Source organism: Schistocerca serialis, chromosome 7, assembly GCF_023864345.2.
Source record: "Schistocerca serialis cubense isolate TAMUIC-IGC-003099 chromosome 7, iqSchSeri2.2, whole genome shotgun sequence".
Lineage (NCBI taxonomy): Eukaryota > Metazoa > Arthropoda > Insecta > Orthoptera > Acrididae > Schistocerca > Schistocerca serialis.
In genome coordinates this window covers 333,446,351-333,469,011 of record NC_064644.1, presented here as the reverse complement: position 1 = coordinate 333,469,011, position 22,661 = coordinate 333,446,351, and the positions used below count along the sequence as shown (strand labels likewise).

General features: G+C 41.7%; 1 protein-coding gene across 1 annotated transcript in view; it reads right to left on the bottom strand.

Annotated features, from left to right (window-relative positions):
- LOC126412163 (WD repeat-containing protein 81) overlaps window positions 1–22,661 on the bottom strand; it is a 300,014-nt gene that overhangs the window by 123,249 nt on the left and 154,104 nt on the right. Inside the window, exons 15-17 of the mRNA XM_050081630.1 lie at window positions 21,266–21,409; window positions 18,256–18,488; window positions 15,719–15,959 (exon numbers count right to left, since the gene is read on the bottom strand). Coding sequence (XP_049937587.1) covers window positions 15,719–15,959; window positions 18,256–18,488; window positions 21,266–21,409 — 618 coding nt within the window. The remainder of the gene's footprint in view (window positions 1–15,718; window positions 15,960–18,255; window positions 18,489–21,265; window positions 21,410–22,661) is intronic.

The window sequence follows — 22,661 nt, the reverse complement described above, 5'->3', positions numbered from 1 at the left end:
GGGTGAAGTATACTGGCAGCAAGAAGCTCTTAGGACTCCTTTTGTGTGATTTTGCACTTGTAAGGGGGCAGGAGGCAGGTACAGCAGAAATCTGGGGGGCCAGGGTTAGTGATGATGTAATGCATAGTGTTATACTGAACACTCCAAGAGATGCTGGGTTGCTGGATGAGGAGGGGGCTTCTGCAAGGAGCTGAGCATATGGGCCTGAAACTGCCAGCTGTTTCATGGTGAAGCATGTGGCAGGGTGGGAGCTTCAGTGAATGGTGTTACCGGATGTGCCATCAACTAAATGGTGGTTCATTACATCGGCTGTAAAGACCGAGGAAGTCAGCACCCTGAATGGGGTCGGTAGTGTCCATGAATGTGAACATCCACAGGATTTCATGCTAGAAGCCCGTAAGCAGGGTGCCTGAATTGTTGACAGTGGTGATGAAGAGGGGAGAGGGCGGCTAGAATTTAGGAGTAGTTTGTGGGGGAATATGGATGTATTGGAGCTAATGTCAATGAGAGAGTGGCAAGGTGACTAGAATAATTAAAATTCCATATGAATATGGGCTGTGAAGTGGTACAAGCAACCGGGCACACCTACTGCAGATGACTGCCAGGATTTGAGGACCAGCAGTACAGAGGTCTGCAGTTGGTCGCATTCTCACCAAACCTCTGGTGATACCTGCAAGCTGTGCCTAGTCTGCAGTGGTTGCGATTGTCAGGATGGTGTTTAGAACCAGGCCAGCAGGGGTGGCTCTTTTCGACTGGGCCGGCATCGAGTGTGTGAGGACAGTCAGCACGTGAAAGTGGGTGCGTGGGGTATAGGCGGGTGATGCTGGCAGAAAGTGCTGCCATCTTGGAGCTTAGGCACACAAGAATCTGATAGACATTGGAGGCCTGCATGCTGGGCAGAGGGTCATTAGTGGCAAGTAGAGCGAGTGATGTCATGCATGTGGTGGCTTGGGATGGGGTGGGGTGAGAGGATGAATAGCTGGCCAAAGTAGCAGGTTGATAACCAACATTCCACGCTGCAGCTGAGGTGGGGAGGAGTTCAGAGTTTTGAACAGTTTATCAGCCAAGACCGTAGCATCGCCTATAATGATAAATGTGTGTGCAAGGCCAGGGCATCCTGTATGGTGGCGGGTGGGCACATGAGCCAGCAGTTTAGGAACAGGCCTTCAGGGAGGATGTGCAGTTTGGTGAGTACTCGGATGTCATCCAGCAACAGGGACAGGTGCATGTCATCACACTGCTTGGATTATAATAAATTATATGTTCATTGTAATTCTGTGAAGTTGGATATGGTGCGTTCTTTTAACTTAGCATAGCTGCCAGAAGAAGGGGGGTGAGAGTGGGGTGGGCAGTGAAATAACATTCCACATTGGGCAGCGGTGGTTGGGTCAAGGTGGCTGACAACCATTTGTTGGGTTGCTCATGATATGGCAATCTGTGGAAACTGCCTTGATGGAAGCAAACCACAGGCACGGGTCTCGTGGGCTGAAGGGAGTCAAGTGAGCAACAGCATGACTGGTGGGAGAGTCTGCAGTCTTCTCTTGAGCTGGGCACACTGTCCTGTTGGTCAGCTAAGTCAAGCACTTCTGTAGTACTGACAGTTGCGTGAAAAGTTACAAACCTCCTAAGTGCTGGAGGGGTAATGGAGGCTGCTGGCTACAGAGCACATCAGGCGTGACCACTGCTGGGGTGGGAATGTGTGGCAGTGACACTTGAGACTTAATCGTATGGGCAGGATGTTGCAGTATGCAGGATGGTGCTGGCAAGCAATATTGCCAACAAAAATGTAGGAAGGACACACACAATGTGGACCACACAATATAATCTCTGCCAAGTGTTGTTGCAGGAAGGGATGTTCAATACACTGCACAGTAACACTGTGGCTTGTCCGGGGACACAACTCTCAGCTGTGGGAGGGGTGCAGAGAGTGTGGCGATGTGCACAGTTGGATGGTGTATGCGGAGGGGCACAGGAGGGGAATAGTGGTGTGCACGAAAGGAGGGGAGCGGAGCGATGTTGCGTGTGGAGGGATGGCATGTGTGGAGGAGTGCAGGAGAGTGTGGGGAAGGCAAGGGGTGGGCAAGGGGGCAAGCGGGATGCATCCAGCCGACCTAACGGGAACTGAATTTGTGACGATGCGGGGTGTGCTAATCAGAATAAGAAAAAGGAAAAACAGCTTGTTTTGGTAATGAGACGTGGCACTTTGGTTTAGAGGGGGTCACCACAGAAAGAACGATTTATGTTCCCTTCTACACTCCTAAGGGTCTTATATGCCTAAGCAGTGTTCTACTTAAGAAAAATGACAATAAATGACAGGGTGTGCTGGAAGAGCTGCAGGGGCTGGTTCTAACATATTAACGCAAAATCTAATGATTACAGTAAAATTCAACAAACTAATACCTCTTAATCAAAGAGAGTTCTTGCTCGGGGTGAAGACTCTGGACCGGGCAGACCAGGAATGGCTTACAGCCCTTGTTTGGCATCATTCGGTGGCACAGGAAAACCTGCTTCATTGGCACACTTGGCTCCAAAGGGGGTAGCAAAACGGCCAGGAATAGAATAGTAGTAACCCAACCTGGTACTCCTGGCATGCATTGCACTTCACTGCACTATTTGCACTACACTGCATGCAGTTTTCGAATTGCTGATACCAAGGGGAAGAATCAGGCATCCAGCATCAGTCTTTGTACACCCGTTGTCAATAGAAGAAGCTTGAGGAGACACACCTTCAGAAGGTGGCACGGAAAAATGTGATAGGACTCCTCTTGTTAAATGAACTGTGACAGAATACTGACACCAAATGCAGGATACAAATTCTGCAGTTTGCACATATCCCAGCAAAATGCAGCAGATGATGATGTGAGCCACATGGCACTGTGCAGGTGAGCTGCCAAGAGCATGGCCGGGGGTGTTGCCTCGTCACATAAGAACCAGAGAGTGCTCAATTAATGGTCAGTGTGCAAGGTGTCCGGAAAACGTGGCCGTCTAAATTCTCCCTCTGATGAAAGTGAAGACCTCAACAGCAGCTAAGGCAGAGAAGATGGACTTCGGTATGGTGGAGCTGGTACCTTTTCTCTTTGCGTACAAAAAGAGTACAAGTAGTGACTGAACCCCAGAGTGGTGGCTACAGACAGCATCTGACTCATGGTGAGTGGCTGACTTTAGGTTGGGCATCCTACTGCCAATGTGGAAAGTAATGGGAAACTACCACACTACACTCCCAAGCTAAACATGGTATGTCTCTCCATATGAAAGACTCCAGAGTTAAAACTTCCCCTCATTTGGATCTCCGGAAGGGGAACGCATTGAGAGTAGATGTATTTGAAAGGAAGAAAGGGACAGTGAAGGGAGGAAAGATACAGATTGGAACATGGTATGTGAGGACACTACTGCAAGCAGGAAAGCCAGAGAATGCAAAACAGGAGATGAAAAACAACAGATTAGATGCCCTTGGTTTGTGTGAAATGAGATGGGGAGAGAATGGGGAGATACAAAGTGGAGATTATAAGCTCTTTTACTCAAGAGAAATCAAAAGTGGTGAAAACGGAGTAGGAATACTGATAGGGCAAAAGTTAAAAAATAAGGTAATGAAGGTACAATATATTGATGGAAGACTGATGACGATACGACTGAAGGGTAGTTCAAAAGATTTGGTATTAATACAGGTATATATGCCAACCAGCCAGCATGTTGTTGTGGTATTCAGTCCTGAGACTGGTTTGATGCAGCTCTCCATGCTACTCTATCCTGTGCAAGCTTCTTCATCACCCAGTACCTACTGCAGCCTACATCCTTCTGAATCTGGTTAGTGTATTCATCTCTTGGTCTCCCTCTACGATTTTTACCCTCCACGCTGCCCTCCAACACTAAATTGGTGATCCCTCGATGTCTCAGAACATGTCCTACCACCTGATCGCTTCTTCTAGTCAAGTTGTGCCACAAGCTCCGCTTCTCCCCAATTCTATTCAATACCGCCTCATTAGTTATGTGATCTACCCATCTAATCTTCAGCATTCTTCTGTAGCAGCACATTTCGAAAGCTTCTATTCGCTTCTTATCTAAACTATTTATCGTCCATGTTTCACTTCCATACACGGCTACACTCCACACAAATACTTTCAGAAACGACTTCCTGACATTTAAATCTATACTCGATGTTAACAAATTTCTCTTCTTCAGAAACACTTTCCTTGCCATTGCCAGTCTACATTTTATATCCTTTCTACTTCGACCATCATCAGTTATTTTGCTCCCCAAATAGCAAAACTCCTTTACTACTTTAGGTGTCTCATTTCCTAATCTAATTCCCTCAGCATCACCCGACTTAATTCGACTACATTCCAATATCCTCGTTTTGCTTTTGTTGATGTTCATCTTATATCCTCCTTTCAAGACACTGTCCATTCCATTCAACTGCTCTTCCAAGCCCTTTGCTGTCTCTGACAGAATTACAATGTCATCGGCGAACCTCAAAGTTTTTATTTCTTCTCCATGGATTTTAATACCTACTCCGAATTTTTCTTTTGTTTCTTACTGCTTGCTCAATATACAGATTGAATAACATCGGGGATAGGCTACAACCCTGTCTCACTCCCTTCCTAACTACTGCTTCCCTTTCATACCCCTCGACTCATATAACTGCCATCTGGTTTCTGTACAAATTGCAAATAGCCTTTTGCTCCCTGTATTTTACCCCTGCCACCTTCAGAATTTGAAAGAGAGAATTCCAGTCAACATTGTCAAAAGCTTTCTCTAAGTCTACAAATGCTAGCAACGTAGGTTTGCCTTTCCTTAATCTTTCTTCTAAGATAAGTCGTAGGGTCAGTATTGCCTCACATGTTCCAACATTTCAACGGAATACAAACTGATCTTCCCCGAGGTCGGCTTCCATCAGTTTATCCATTCGTCTGTAAAGAATTCGCATTAGTATTTTGCAGCTGTGGCTTATTAAAATGATAGTTCAGTAATTTTCACATCTGTCTATACCTGCTTTCTTTGTGATTGGAATTATTATATTCTTCTTGAAGTCTGAGGGTAGTTCACCTGTCTCATACATCTTCCTCACCAGATGGTAGAGTTTTGTCTGGACTGGTTCTCCCAAGGCTGTCAGTAGTTCTAATGGAATGTTGTCTACTCCCGGGGCCTTGTTTCGACTCAGGTCTTTCAGTGCTCTGTCAAACTCTTCACGCAGTATCGTATCTCCCATTTCATCTTCATCTTCAACCTCTTCCATTTCCATAATGTTGTCCTCAAGTACATCTCCCTTGTATAGACCCTCTATATACTCCTTCCACCTTTCTGCTTTCCCTTCTTTGCTTAGAACTGGGTTTCCATCAAAGCTCTTGACATTCATGCAAGAGGTTCTCCTTTCTCCAAAGGTCTCCTTAATTTTCCTGTAGGCAGTATCTATCTTGCCCCTAGTGAGATAAGCCTCTACATCCTTACATTTGTCCTCTAGCCATCCCTGCTTAGCCATTTTGCACTTCCTGTCGATCTCATTTTTGAGACGTTTGTATTCCTTTTTGCCTGCTTCATTTACTGCATTTTTATATTTTCTCCTTTCATCAGTTAAATTCAATATTTCTTCTGTTACCCAAGGGTTTCTACTAGCCCTCGTCTATTTACCTATTTGATCCTCTGCTGCATTCACTATTTCATCCCTCAAAGCTACCCATTCTTCTTCTACTGTATTTCTTTCCCCCATTCCTGTCAATTGTTCCCTTATGCTCTCCCTGAAACTCTGTACAACCTCTGGTTTAGTCAGTTTATCCAGGTCCCATCTGCTTAAATTCCCACCTTTTTGCAGTTTCTTCAGTTTTAATCTACAGTTCATAACCATTAGATTGTGGTCAGGGTCCACATCTGCCCCTGGAAATGTCTTACAATTTAAAACCTGGTTCCTAAATCTCTGTCTCATCATTATATAATCTATCTGATACCTTTTAGTATCTCCAGGGTTCTTCCATGTATACAACCTTCTTTCATGATTCTTAAACCAAGTGTTAGCTATGATTAAATTATGCTCTGCGCAAAATTCTACCAGGCGGCTTCCTCTTTCATTTCTTAGCCCCAATCCATATTCACCTACTATGTTCCCTCCTCTCCCTTTTCCTACTCTTGAATTCCAGTCACCCATGACTATTAAATTTTCGTCTCCCTTCACTACTTGAATAATTTCTTTTATCTCATCATACATTTCATCAATTTCTTCGTCATCTGCAGAGCTAGTTGGCATATAAACTTGTGCTACTGTAGTAGGCGTGGGCTTCGTGTCTATCTTGGCCAAAATAATGCGTTCACTATGCTGTTTGTAGTAGCTTACCCGTACTCCTATTTTTTTATTCATTATTAAACCTACTCCTGCATTATCCCTATTTGATTTTGCATTTATAACCCTGTATTCACCTGACCAAAAGTCTTGTCCCTCCTGCCACCGAACTTCACTAATTCCCACTATATCTAACTTTAACCTATCTGTTTCCTTTTTTAAATTTTCTAATCTTCCTGCCCGATTAAGGGATCTGACATTCCACGCTCCAATCCGTAGAACGCCAGCTTTCTTTCTTCTGATAACAACGTCCTCTTGAGTAGTCCCCGCCAGGAGATCCGAATGGGGGACTATTTTACCTCCGGAATATTTTACCCAAGAGGACGCCATCATAATTTAATCATACAGTAAAGCTGCATGCCCTCGGGAAAAATGACAGCTGTAGTTTCCCCTTGCTTTCAGCCGTTCGCAGTACCAGAACAGCAAGGCCATTTTGGTTAGTGTCACAAGGCCAGATCAGTCAACCATCCAGACTGTTGCCCCTGCAACTACTGAAAAGGCTGCTGCCCCTCTTCAGGAACCACACGTTTGTCTGGCCTCTCAACAGATACCCCTCCGTTGTGGTTGCACCTACGGTACGGCTATCTGTATCGTTGAGGCACGCAAGCCTCCCCACCAATGGCAAGGTCCGTGGTTCATGTGGGGAGGCCAGCCAGCATAGAGATGAGGAAGTGGAAGAATATTATGAGAAAATACAAGAACTTATCGAGAAAGAAAACAGAAATGCCTGCATTATCATCATGGGGGACTGGAATGCAGTGGTGGGTGAAGGAAGAGATGAAGATACAGTAGGAAAATTTGGATTAGGAATAAGAAATGAGAGAGGTGAACAACTAATTGGTTTCTGTAAAGAAAATTAATTAGCAGTGGGTAACACATTATTTGAACACCACAAAAGGAGATTTTACACATGGATATCAAATTTGAATAGGGAAAGAAATCAGTTGGACTAAATCTTGATACAAAAAAGGTTTAGGAACTGTTTGAAGAATGCTAAAGCTTATCAAGGAGCAGATATAAATTCAGACCACAACCTAGTGATGGGAAAAATACAAGTGAAGTTGAAAAAAGTCAGGAGAGGTAAAGCAAAGGAAAGCCTAAACATAGAAAGACTCAAAGATGTAGGAGAGGCATCAGATTTGGAGAACAGATTTATGGAAAAATGGCAAAGAGGTAGTGTTGATGAAAGTGTTAATGACAAATGGATAAAAATGAGGGAAGGACTCATGGACTCTGCCAAAGAAGTACTAGGAATTAGAGTCTCCCAAAGCACCAGGAAAGAATGGATAACAGAAAACATGTTGAAAAAGATAGAAGATCGGAGAAAGTGGAAAAGTGTAGAAACTGAAGAAGGCAAAAAGAGGTACAGGAAACTGAATAATGAATTAAAAAGAGAAACTGAAGAAGCAAGAGAAAAATGGATGAAACAGAAATGCGATGAAATAGAGAAAATGGAGAGAGGAGGAAAGTATGAAATGATGTATAGACTGGCTAGTGAGATAGTTTTTGAACGTAAAAGAAAGAGGAATAACATGGAAATAGAAAGAGCAGATGGTACTCTAGCACAAGAACCACAGGAAGTTTTGAACAGATGGCAAGAATACATTGAATGTCTGTATAAGGGGGATGAAATGCAAAGCGAAATTAAGGTTGAAGAGGAGAAATATGTGGCGGAAGATGGAAAGGGATTTACCATTTTGGAAGCAGAAGTAGAAGTAGAAAAGGCGCTGAAGGAGATGATGAATAGGAAGGCAAGTGGAATTGTTGATTTACTAGGAGAACTGTTGAAAAGTCTGGGAAACAAGGCAAGAAAAGAAATATTCTATCTCTGTAACGAGATATATGACAAAGGGGAATGGCCTGAGGGCTTCGTTGCAACAGTTATGATATCAATAGAGAAAAAGAGAAACACTAAAAAATGTGAAGAGCACCGGACCATCAGTCTAATTTCTCATGCAGCTAAAGTCTTACTGAGAGTGTTGAATAGAAGGTTATATGGCAAGCTGGATAGAGGGATTGCAGAGGAGCAGTCTGGATTTAGAAGAGGAAAAGGAACAAGAGATGCTACTGGCCTGTTAAGAACTATAGGGGAAAGATATATGGAAAATGGTAGAGAAATCCCTGCTGTTTTTATATACTTATAAAGAGGAAAGGAGTAGATTGGAAAGAGAGACGACTGATACAGAATCTATATTTACACCAGAAAGTAAGGATCAGGAATGGAAATGAAATGTCAGAAGGAAGCAGCATTGGACGAGGTGTTAGACAAGGTTGTTGCCTTTCCCCACAGTTGTTTAACATATGCCTTGAAGAGATTATTGCGAAAAGCTTAAATGGGAAAAGAGGAATATGTATAGGTGGAAAGAGAATAGAATGTATAAGATTTGCTGATGACAACGTATTAGTGGCAGAAAGTGAGCGGACAGTGAATAACATGCTGAAAGATCTGAATGAAGCTTGTGCGGAATATGGGACGCAAATAAGCACAGCTAAAACAAAGAGTATGATCATCAGTACAAGACGCAGACTGCCCAATATTAAAATAGGACAATCTACCATTAGCCAAGTAAGTGAATTTAAATATCTTGGAAGCACAATAACTGAAGACGTGAGATGTCACCAGGAGGTGAAAACTCGAATTGCCGTAGTGAAGGAGGCATTCAACAGAAAGAGGACACTCTTAAGTGGCAAATTAGATAAAGGACTAAGGAAAAGGCTTGGCAAATGTTTTGTCTGGAGTGTGGCACTATATGGGGCAGGAACGTGGATGCTGAGACGAGAGGACGAAAAAAGGTTAGAAGCATTTGAGATGTGGATGTGGAGGAGAATGGAGAGAATAGGCCGGATGGAAAGAGTGAGTAATGAAAGAGTACTGGAAAGGGTTGGTGAGAGAAGATGTCTGCTGAAGGTTGTAAGAGAAAGGAAAAAGAACTGGTTGGGACATTCATCGAGAAGCGAGTGCTTGCTAGCAGATGCTTTGGAAGGATTGGTTCGTGGGAGAAGACTGAGAGGAAGAAGGAGATACAAGGTGATAGACGACATAAAGGGAAGAGGAAATTATGCAGACCTGAAGAGGATGGCAGAAGACTGGACAGCCTGGAGAACTACCATGTGAAAACCTGCCTTTTAGCAGAACACTGATGATGAAAGTGACCAGGGAGGGTGTTGGGGGCTGATTTCCAGTCTGCACAGCCTATCTTCTGTTGCTGCAGATGGAGATGGAGATGATGGAAAGAGTTGCTACATACCTACTTGAGATTATGCTCAAGTTTTCTTTGAACCTTTGAGCAACATTATCACTGGAGTCAAGGAGTTGGTAACAGGAAACAGCTATTAATTTATTCCAGATGTCAAGTATAGCTTCTAGCCACCCTAACTCACAGGAACTATCTACTTCAATTGTGATGCAAGATTAACTACTACTAACAGCAACAACCAGACAATCTTGGACGCCATTTAATCTATCTTTTCTCAACATCATTAGGTTTTTGTAAAAAACACAGGTGGACATATATCTCTGGCTTTAGCCAGCTTTCAGCTCCTATAATTATTTTAGCTTCAAATCTTTCCATTACCACTTGAAGCTCTGTTTTTTTTTCCAATCACAGTAACTCCAGTTTACTATTATGATACCCCTACTACAATACCAGCATCCTCTGAGACTAAGCTCTTTTTGTTCTTTCCCAATATCCTCTCACCCAGAAGTATGCCCAGCACATTCCCATGTAGCTACCTCCTGTGTGTATATTAAATGGAACCAGACATCCCACCACCCTATGGCACAAGTCAAAGAACCTGCAACCTACATGCCTGCAGAACCATATGATTTTCTGATTCACACCCTTCACTTGGCTCCATACTGATGGTCTCCAGTCAGCACTGTTGATGATACTACAGATGATGAGCTCTGCCTTCATACTGCAAGTAAGACTGGCGATCTTTACCACTGCAGAAAGCCACTATAAACCACAGAGAATCTCTTGTTTTCCAAAGCAGACAACATTAATAGTACCAATAAGAGCAACAGCCTGCAGTTGGCTGCAGCCTTTGTTCTTTGTAGTATCTAGAATGATCTGTTTCATATCTGGGATGATTCCCTCATATGCATAACTGTGCACACTGGACTTCTGGCCTACTTAGCTGCCATATCCCTAAGGGATATGACACTGGAGATCACAACTGTCAGTAATCCAACACTCTGTGAGTGCTCAAATCTTGCAGGGTGAGATGCTTCCTATGAAATGGACAAATCACTGCAATTGGCTCAGGATCTTGGATCAGCCACAGATAGTGCCTGAAACAAGTTTGTCAGATGAACTAGGGAGGCCCTTTGATCAACAACCTGAAAAGTCTTTTGCTGCCTGCCATAACTTGAAATGATCTCCCACTAGATCATGTGTGAATGGTCAACCTTGGTGTGCTCAGTAACCACAATGGCCACAGTAGTGGGCCAATTTGGGGGCACCTGGGACATGCTGGATATCTCTTGGAGTCCCACATCTGGCCCTCCACAGTGAAGCCCATTGGCAAGAGCCTCAAGCTATGTGACTGAAGCCAGCACCACCTGGAGCTGTGAGCCAATGGTTCCCAGCTCTGCCTGCATCTGAGCACAGCAACCACTGTCCCTATCCATACTAAAGAAGTCACAACAATACACTACACTGTTATTAAAACACAGGACTGTGACAAAAAAGCAAACAAACACACAAAAACTTATGAATTAAACTACTATGCACACAGATAAATGAAAATTTGTCATTTCTCTTTTAAGTTTGTAAAAATAATTCACAAACAAATTCTGTTGTTCTATGGTGCTGTTGGAACAAGAGCTGCTGCCTTTCTGAATGCTCTGAAAGTGGCTGTTCAAATCAAAACAAACACACAGCTGTGTCAAGCAGTAGATTTGAAATATGTAATGATGATGATGATGATGATGATGTGATTCTACTGCTGTTAATGGTGATGTTTGAGAAAACATTTAGTAGCATCTAAAGCTATACGTAAATCTTACTGGATGTATGACACAATAATTAAAGAAGTGAACCAGTGGTATCACTACTGAGACACATGTGAATTCCACTGGCAAGTAGAAGATGCTTAATGTCTATAAAAGAATTACATAGGCAATAAAAAATGCAGCCTCCAGGAAGTCATGAAAGTCACTTTTTATGAAACTGCAAGTTTTTCTGTATCCTGATTATATCTCTCTGTCTCATTTTCCCAGAAGAATATAGACACTGAAAACAAGCTAGTGCACAAAAAAATGCAGCCAGCATATACAAGTAAAGAATTTTAACTTCATACTCTGTATGTCCAATCATAGCTTAGAGAAAATAGGCCTCTACTACAGGGGATAAAAACTGTATAAAGAAAGAAAAATGGGTTACAATAAATGCAAGACTCTCTCTCTCTCTCTCTCTCTCTCTCTCACACACACACACACACACACACACACACACACACACACACACACACACAGAGAGAGAGAGAGAGAGAGAGAGAGAGAGAGAGAGAGAGAGAGAGCACCAATCTCTTAAGTGGGGTGGAAGTGGATAAGAAGGAGAGGGAAGAACAAAACAGATGTGGATTAGGTGGAACTAGCAGCTGCTCACATGGGCAGATAAGGGGACAGGTGTGTTGGAAGGGATACAGAGAGAAAGAAGGTGGGATAAGGATCAGGGAAAGAACAAAGAGTATGAAAAACAGACAAAATATGGAAAGATCCAAGGAAACAGCAAGGATGGAAGAAAAATAAATAAATGAATAAAATGGTTAACTGAGAGGCTGGAGTGAAGAGAGAGTGGAATGCGGTGAGAACAGGAGGAGAGGTTATTTGTCAGAGCCTGGTCATGGTAAATATTGGTAATCCATGTGAGTGGAGGGAGGGAGGAAGGAGGAGGGAGGAGGGAGAGAGGGAAGAGGGGAAGAGGGGGAGAGGAGGAGGAGGAGGAGGAGGTGGTGGAGGATGATGATGATGATTAAGGTTTAACATTTCATGGACAATGAGGTCATTACAGAAAGAGCTCAAACTCAGATTAAGGAAGGAATGGAAAGGATGCCCTTTCCCACGGAAACATACTGGCAGTGTCCCTAAGCAATTTGGGGCTACCACAGAAAACGTAAAACTGGATAGCCAGACAGGGGGTTTGAACTACCGTCTTCTTGAATGCCATCCAGCATGTTATAAGTGTGCCACCTCACTTGATGTTGAGGCATGAGTATGAGCTAATTAGGCTGGATAACAGAACCAACCTTACAACTGCAGAAAGAACTACAATTACTATTTTAAAACTGATCCTGACCTGCTCATCTTTTTTGCAGCCACTGATGTTTATGAACCATGTGATTACAGGACACAGGGTCTGAAGCCTACTGTGCAACATAGTCTCCTACAGTTCCAGCTGCAATAACTTCACGCTGGAAATCTAGCATGGCCTCCAATCTCTCCCTTAGTTTCTAGGCCCTTTCCAAAATTTCTCTCCACAATCTCTTTCCATATTCCCACAACTCCTCAAACACTCACTTACTACTCTATTTCCATGACCCATCGGCCCAAACATCCAGGTTGCCACATCATGTTTGGTTACTATGCCACCAATGAAAGAATCTTCATTCTTGCCAATCAACAGCACCAACCTATTACCCACAATGCATTATTCGATATCAAAGACACTAACTGCTAATTCCACTGGCTCTCCACAAATTGTGCTCCTTTACTTGCACTGATTGTTACTGTAAATACAATATCCTCTTACATCAACAATTACCTTGGTCTTGTTAAAACTGAACATTATTTGTCCCAGTCCTGATTACTCTAAGCTAACAAACTCCTTCTTGTAATCTCAGCTAATTAGATCTTAAATCACAGCTACTTTCCCTGTGAGAGTATCACGTAAAAAGCAAACCTTTGGTTCATTTATGGGATCCCAGATGACTCCAATGTAGACTAACCTCTATAAGAGCAATCTTGAGGATCTTGCTACTGGTTCAGATTAGTTACGCTAGATGTATTTATGAGCTGGACCAATGATGAAAACATGCTATCCTCCTCATTTCTTTGAAAATCAGCATCATTGCCACCATTCATTTCATCTCGTCCTCACCAGAGTGAGACACTTCCTTAACATTAACTTCTATGTTGTCAATGCCTCCTTAAGAACCTCATCAGTCCACATGAAACCCAACAATCATCAGAAACAACTCCATTTTCACAGCTGTCCTCCATTTCACATAAAAAAGTTTTTCCCATACAGACTGTCAAATGCTGGACATTATATTTACAGACACACACAGACCATTTCATTATGTACATTGGACAGTATAATTTATGGGAAAGATTCATTATCTTTCTGAACCATAATAAAGAAATGCTCATTGCCATGACAAACTTCTGTATTTTTATCAGATGCGACACATTAATATGAACTTCAGTGTACTGTAACATACTTATTTTGTGTAACACCTCATAGTAATTAATTTTCTATTCTTTATATAAGTTCATAGCAATTAATGCATTCTTGGTGTCATCCTCAATTTGTTTAAAAAATGTAGATAAGCACTTTGTTCACTGAGGAGACAGAAGTCATGGGATACCTCCTGATATCAGGAGCCAACAAGTTGTTGGAAGTCTCCTACAAAAATAATGAGTCATGCTGCTTCTATAGCTGATCATAATTGTGAAAGTATTGCTGGCACAGAATTTTGTGCAAGAACTGACCTCTTGATTATGTGCAAAAAAAAAAAAAATGTTCAATGGATTTATGTGAGGTGCCCAACTCATTCGCTCAAATTGTCCAGAATGTTATTCAAACCAATTGCAAACAACTGAGGCCTGATGACAAGACATCATTGTTTGGGAACATGATGTCCATAAACGGCTGCAAATGGTCTCCAAGTAGCCAAACATAAACATTTCCAGTTGATCATAAGTTCAATTGGTACAATGGAAACACAGCCCACACCGTTATGGAGCCACCACCAGCTTGGACAGTGCCTCGATGAAAACTTGTGTCCTTGGCTCCATGGGGTCTGTGCTACACTTGAACCCTACAATCAACTCTTACTAACTGAAATTGGGTCTCATCTGACCAGGCCACAGTTTTTCAGTAGTCTAGACTTCAATCGATATGGTCAGGTGATAATGTGCTGTGAGCAAAGGCACTAGTATCAGTCGTCTGTTGCCATAGTCGATTAAAGGCAAAATGTTGGCACACTGTCCTAATGGATACATTCATCATATGTCCCACACTGATTTCTGTATTTATTTCATGCAGTGTTGCATGTTTTTTATTACTGACAACTCTACACAAACACTGATACTCCCACTAGTTAAGCGAAAGCCTTCGGTCACTGCGTTATCCATGGTGAGAAGTAATGTCTGAAATTTTATATTTTCAGCATACTCTTGACACCGTGGATCTCAGAATACTGAATTCCTGAATGATTTCTGAAATGAAATATCCCATGCATCTAGCACCAACTACCATTCCATGCTCAAAGTCTGTTAATTTCTGTCGTGAAGCCATAATCATGTTGGAATCCTTTTCATATGAATCACCTGAGTACACATGACAGCTCTGCCAATGCACTGCCCTTTTATACCTTGTGTACGCCATACTATTATCATTAAGATGAGGTGACTTACCGAACAAAAGCGCTGGCAGGTCGATAGACACACAAACAAACACAAACATACACACAAAATTCAAGCTTTCGCAACAAACTGTTGCCTCATCAGGAAAGAGGGAAGGAGAGGGGAAGACGAAAGGAAGTGGGTTTTAAAGGAGAGGGTAAGGAGTCATTCCAATCCCGGGAGTGGAAAGACTTACCTTAGGGGGAAAAAAGGACACGTATACACTCGCACACACGCACATATCCATCCACACATACAGACACAAGCAGACATATTGAAATATGTCTGCTTGTGTCTGTATGTGTGGATGGATATGTGCATGTGTGCGAGTGTATACGTGTCCTTAATATGTCTGCTTGTGTCTGTATGTGTGGATGGATATGTGCGTGTGTGCGAGTGTATACGTGTCCTTTTTTCCCCCTAAGGTAAGTCTTTCCACTCCCGGGATTGGAATGACTCCTTACCCTCTCCTTTAAAACCCACTTCCTTTCGTCTTCCCCTCTCCTTCCCTCTTTCCTGATGAGGCAACAGTTTGTTGCGAAAGCTTGAATTTTGTGTGTATGTTTGTGTTTGTTTGTGTGTCTATCGACCTGCCAGCGCTTTTGTTCGGTAAGTCACCTAATCTTTGTTTTTATATATAATTTTTCCCACGTGGAATGTTTCCTTCCATTATACTATTATCATTTGTATACGTGCATATCACTATCCCATGACTTCTGTTAACCCCGTGTCTAAGAAATTTAATAACCTTTTCTCACCAGCTATAGATGTTAAGCAGTCCAAGACTTTGCAGGCACTATGATCACCCTGAACATGTCCCTCAGCAATGCTGAGAGTACCCATTTCAGCTGTGGGTGGAGCTGCACGAGCCACGTTGGAGTACCCTGTATAGCACAGTGCCAGCATCCGTAGTAAATTTCGTGAGAGATGACGTGCTGTCAGTACCGGGCCTAGCCGGTGAGAGAGCCATATGACAGATTCTGCACTCATGTCTGATACCTGCAAGAGAACAACAAAACTGAGCTGTATGTGAGTAAAGCAATGAAGAGGAAATGTAAATATATAAGTCTAATAAGACTCTTGTCAAGAGTCTCCTATTCTTTCACAAAACATCATACGAGGGGCGACAATAAAGTAAAGAGACTGATTTCCTTTGCAAGATGTGGCAACCCTGTAGGCTTGCGTAGGAACAATATCTTTGACCTTGGTCTATAAGCTGCTTCTAGTCCAAGCAGCACACTGATGCAACTGCTCAGTCATGAGTTGTGTTGTAATAAGTTAAAAATGTGTTTGTGTCTCTCATCACGGAAATGCAACTGCATAATATTGCACAAAAGTATGCCATTTCTTTTTGCGTTAAATTGGGTGAAAACGTGACGACAACTTACGGTAAGCTTCAGAAGGCTTTTGGAGAGGAGGTTATGTCAAGAGCTCAAGTTTTCCATTGGCATAAAATGTTTAGTGAAGGCAGAACAAATGTTGAAGATGAAGTCTGCAGTGGACAACCATCAACCTCACAGACGAATTTCAACTTGGCCAGGATGCATGAACTCGTACAATCTGATCGAAGATTATCCGTTAAAATGATTGCAGAAGAACTGAACATCAATCGAGAAATGGTTCATCTAATAATAACTGAAGATCTTGGTATGAAAAAGATTTGTGCAAAAATGGTCCCCAAAAATCTCACACCATAGCAGCGAGAAACATGGAAAAATGTGGCAGGCAATGTGTTAGAGCAAACAGAAATCAATCCAGAATTGTTGAGCCGTGTTATCACTGGTGATGAAAGTTGTTTTTTTCAGTACGATCCAGAGACAAAATGCCGAAGTTCATAATGGTGTTCAAAGGGATCACCCAGACCAAAATGCTCGCATGTCAAAGTCAAAAGTGAAATGCATGCTTGTGTGCTTCTTTGTGTCCAAGGGAATTGTTCATAAAGAGTGGGTGCCTCCTGGACAAACAGTTCACCAATATTACTACAAAGAAATTTTAGAAAGACTTCGTAAAAGAGTTCTTCGTGTCTGTGCCAACATTGCTGATAATTGGATTTTGCATCACAATAATGCGCCATCCCATACTGCTCTGTCAGTACAGCAATTTTTAAACTGAAAACAAATTTCAGTACTACCACAGCCACCTTATTTGCCAGATATCACTCCGTGCAACTTTTTTCTATTTCCAAGAGTCAAACGGCGGTCAAGGGACACCATTTTCAAACAACAAAAGATGTTGAAAAAGCTGTGACAAAGGTCTTGGAGGATATTACAGAAGATGAGTTCCAGAAATGTTACCATCAATGGCAGAAGAGCTGGAAAAAGTGTGTGCAATCAGAAGGGAATTAGAAGGGACAGGGCGTGAGTCGTGCCTGGGAAGCTCAGATGGCAAAGTTCTTGCCCGCGAAAGGCAAAGGTCCCGAGCTCGTGTCTTGGTCTGGCACACGGTTTTAATCTGCTAGAAAGTTTCAGAAGGGAACTACTTTGAAGGAGACAACACTAAACTTGACTAAAATGGTAAGCAACATTTTTTTGTCACATCAGTCTCATTATGTTATTGTCGCACCTTGTATGATAGTATTCCAAAGCAATATAGTTCTCTGTGGACTTTCATCTATGTGCAGCCCGCTTCTAACACCTTCTCTTACATTCATGATGAATGAGTGTAATTAATACAATATTTCATGACAATTACTTTTTTAAAGCTTACATAAATTTAAACAACATTACAGAAAGTTTTTTTTTCCCCCAGACAGTGTACACAGGTTCAGTTTTCCCTCCTGCTCCAATTTAATCAGATTGTCTTTATCAAGAATCTCCTATCCTTCACAAGGAACCACATGAATAAGAATTTCCTCTCCCAGTGAATGCATTGTAAAGAACATAAGGTACAAGTCTGATGCTTTTCTTCCATGTCTTTTCTGAATATTCAGCTTCTGGTACCCCTATTTTGAAGTTGGTACTTAGGTATTCTACTTCAGATTCACAATGTTTGTATCTTCATTTTGTGACCATATTCCTTCCATAAGAATATATATAAGATGGAGAAGAAGAAGACAAGCATCAAACTATGGTACTGCCATTCACTTTATACAGCGGATTGTGAACACATCCCCAGCAACATTAGAACTGCTTGCATAAACATTAAAATAATGAAACTGCAAACAAAATGATTTTTTTAAAACAAAAGAGTTGTATGGAGCCTCTAGTGCACCATTTTGTGTAAGGTGTATATATTTTTTTAAAAATATTTAAGGAAAAAAGCAGAAACTGTCAAATAATTCATGCAACCAAACTACCTTAAATTGAGCATTAGATTTCTTCCGAAGAGGCTGAATTTCATTTGTCTTGTTTGGAGTTTCTTCAGCTGCAGGTTCCATTTCAGAAACATCAATGTCTTTAGACTCTAAAAATGCAGCTGGAGTATTAAAATGAACAGTGCTACCGTCCGCTGCATGGAATTCTGGATCAGAGAAATCTTCTGAAACCTCAATGGCATCTTCTTCAGCTGCTTCATGAACAGTCTCATCTTCTGAAAGGCAAAAAGAAAATCAATTTAAGGTCAAAACACTGCCACTGATCTAACACATGCGCGCGACCACACACACACGCACGCACGCACGCACGCACGCACAATGGGAGAAAGGGGGGAAGGGTGGAAAGGAGTGTGTGTGTGTGTGTGTGTGTGTGTGTGTGTGTGTGAGAGAGAGAGAGAGAGAGAGAGAGAGAGAGAGAGAGAGAGAGAGAGAGATTATGCCATGAATCCCTGAACATCCTCAAAAATCCACGTTATGAGTGACCAGCAAGACAATTTCTTGGTGATGTGAGAGGTATCCTGTTACTACTGTACAGACAGCGCAGCGCAATGGAAGTCTCCAAATGATGCCAAGAGATAGTGCAGGTGAAGGCAGAACTCTTTGTGGAAGTGAATGCCATTACCTGTCAGAATCCAGCTTTCTGACTGAACAGATCCACTTCTGAGTGAACCAGCTGAGATTTTTCTTCCAGCAACAATCAACTTTACAACTGCCCTTTTTCAATGTGGGAGCTGATATTAGGCACTGTTTATTGCTCAAAACATGGTGCTTGTCTATCATAGGGTGCATTGAACCACATTGTAGCACATAACAAGAGCAGCGACAGGAGTCCTCCTCACATTGTTCATCCCAATCAAAGCATGCCAAATCTTTGCATCATAGAGACACGTAATCCTGAACCCTACTCTGAAACCAGTAAAGGAATTTACTCTCTGAAGTGGATATTATTATGTGGTTCTCATAATCTGTGGAGCGAACAGCAGCAAGTGTATCATAGTACACTGACATGACAAAAATAATGGGATAGCGATATTCAGATACACAGATGGTGATTTGTATTGCGTACACGATGTGTAAAAGGGCGATGCATTGGCGAAGCTCTCATTTGTACTCAGGTGATTCATGTGAAATGGCTTCCAACATGATTACAACTGTGCAGTGGAAATTAACAGACTTGGAACGTGGAATGTTAGTTGAAGCTATACATATGGAACATTCCATTTCAGAAATCGCTGCGGATTTCAATATCCTGAGATTCACAGTGTCAAGAGTGTGCCAAGAATACCAAATTTCAGGCATTGCTTATTACCATGGACAACACAGTGGCCAACAGCCTTCACATTACGATTGAGAGCAGAGGCATTTGCATAGTGTCAGTGCTACCAGACAAGCAACATTGCATGAAATAACTGCAGGAACCAATGAGGGAGATACGATGAATGTGTGTGTTAGGACAATGCAGCAAAATCTGATGTTTATGGACTGTGGCAGTAGACAACCAACACGAGTGCCTTTGCTAACAGTACGAAATTGCCTGCAGCACCTCTCCTGGGCTCATGAGCACATCAGTTGGATCCTAGACGACTGGAAAAACATAGCCTGGTCAGAGGAGTTCCAATTTCAGTTGGTAAGAGCTGATGTTACAGTTTGAGTGTAGTGCAGACCTCACGAACCTCTGGACCCACGATGTCAACAAGGTATTGTGCAACCTGATGGTGGCTTCATAATGATGTGGGCTGCGTTTACATGGAATGGACAGGGTCCTCTCGTCCAACTAAACGTACCATTGACTGGAAATGGTTACATTCGGCTACCTGGAGAACATTTACAACCATTCATGAACTTCATAATCTTAAAGAATGATGGAATTGTCACTTGGCTACAATTGTTCAAAATTCTGGACAATGTGAGTGAATAATTTGGCCACCCAGATCACCTGACATGAAACTCATTGAACATTTATAGGACACAACTGAGTATTCAGTTTGTGCACAAAATCCTGCACCAGCAACCCTTTTGCAATTATGGACAGGTATACAAACAGCACAGCTCATTATTTCTGCAGAAGACTTCCAATACTTGTTGAGACCATGCCACATCATGTTACTGCATTACAATGGGTAAAAGGAGGCCTGACAAGATATTGGGAAGTATTCCATAACTTTTCTCACCTAAGTGTATGAACTGTGAAATCTACAACCCAAACCAGTGCCAGACCACAAAACCAGCAGTTTTGGGTTTAGTATCTAATCATTCCAAGGACTTTTTCTGTTGCTTACTGTTTCTTTCACCTCTGGCAATTATTTGATTATGTGAAACATGGTAAGTTTCTCCAAGGTTTGGAGCAGACATTAAACTGTAGAGCACTCTGTAACTGGTTGGTGTAAGTCAGTTCACATGTTACAGGAATGAAAGGGTGTATTACATGCAATAGAGTCATTCTCAAACAGTGTGGTGTTTAAAACAATCTCCAAATTGAGGGCAGTTTTATTATTATTATTATTATTATTATTATTATTATTATCATTCCTATTCCTGTCTACAGTTCAGGAAGGAATTTCATATTCTGGTTAAAAGTTTTAACAGACTTCCAGGAGACATCAGCAAGAAAATTTCTGAATATTTGACATTAAAATAAAAGAATGCCATATCAGCTACATCTCCAATAATTTACCAGTGTATTTGGGCTCAGCTATTTGTTCCTTATAAGTGAAAAACATAAAGTCATATGGCATGACTGGCTGGGAGCCAATTAGAACAAACACCAACTGATGTCGAGAAACATTTGGCCACATACTACAAATAATTCATCTGTCAAAATTGTGATATGCAAGCAGTCTGCATGTCTGCACAAAAGTTCATGTTTATTGACACTAAAACACATTTTGTTAGCAATCTACATAACAAATAACTGACTAATAGTTCAGCAATAAGGAAAATGTATCAGTATTTTCACAGACTATTAAAATGTAGAATACTAGAGGGGATATACCTTGAAAATTTATTTCTAGGGAGCCGTCATCATCAATAGCTGCAGGGTCAGGCAACTCCAAGTCAAGATGCTCCATGAGATGATACAAAGGAGTTTCTGGGTCATCAGGTGATGATTTTTCACCTGTTTCAAACACAAAGACCTCTGCAACAAATACAGGAAAGTAGATTATAATAAACAATCATTTTTAAACCAATGAAGTGGTTTTCTCCATGAACTAGGAAAAAAAAAGCTGTAATTAGGGCACAAAATTAGGTTACATGTTACGTGTGTTACATATTTAGCCACATTTCTATTTCAATTCCAGAGTTTATTTTTTATGAGCATCATCACTTGATGTAACATGTGCACGACTTGCTAAATATTTCCAGCTTTTGCTGCACAACTCACTTTTTATGGAGTGTGATAATGATCACCATCATTATAGAAAGTTTTTCACAATTTCTATTACAGGTTTCTAGGGGTTGTAGAGGATATTTAGTAGATAAAATTCTGATATGAAATCCTTTCTGGAAATGTAACATTTAATATAAAATGAGTTTGAAGATTGGATCACTTTTAAATCTCCAGCTGCACTGCATGTGTACAAACTGAGAAGAAGGTGTCTAACCAGTCCTAGATAATGACATTCCTACAAAATGTCTCTCAACAAATACTTACAAGCTGTGGAGCACCATCACAGAAGACTTTCATATTCCTGAAAGGGGCAGGGGTGGAGTTACTGAAAGATCTGCCACTCTCACTTCATCAGCAAACATGGTTCCAACATGATGGTGCACTCGTGCATTTTGCAAATGGCATCTGTGGACGTCTCAATCAAACATAAGGAGAAAAGCGGATAGTTTGATGTGGATGAACTCCTTGGGCCCCATGGTTACCAGATTTAACTGTTCCTCACTTTTTCTTGAGTGACTATTAGAAGAGTATGAGACTCCTATAGAGTCAGAAGACAACCTCCTTGCACGAGTTTTCCAGCAGCAGAAACTGTTGGGCACATGCCAGGGTTTGTGGTCAGTGTGTGCAAAAGAAAAGCATGAATCATAGGTATACCTTGTGCAACAAACAGCAGGGTCCTCAGTGTGTGTGCCATGAACTAACCTTCAAAGATATTGTGTATCAAAACAATACATTTCCAGACATGAGTCCCTTAACAAAACTTTGTCTGCTAAGTCTCCTCTACAACCCCTAAAACCTGAAATAGGTATTGTGAAATTAGTCAAATTCTAACGTAGAAAAGAAGTCTTAATGTAGGAGAGAGTGATAAGGCTCTAATCTTGCCAGGTGAAATAAACACATTAAAAAAATCTTTAATTTCATATGGATTATACAAGATGCACCTGTGAAGTTCAGTGAATGCTCTCAGAAAGTAAAGAGAACAATAGTTACAAACAAAATA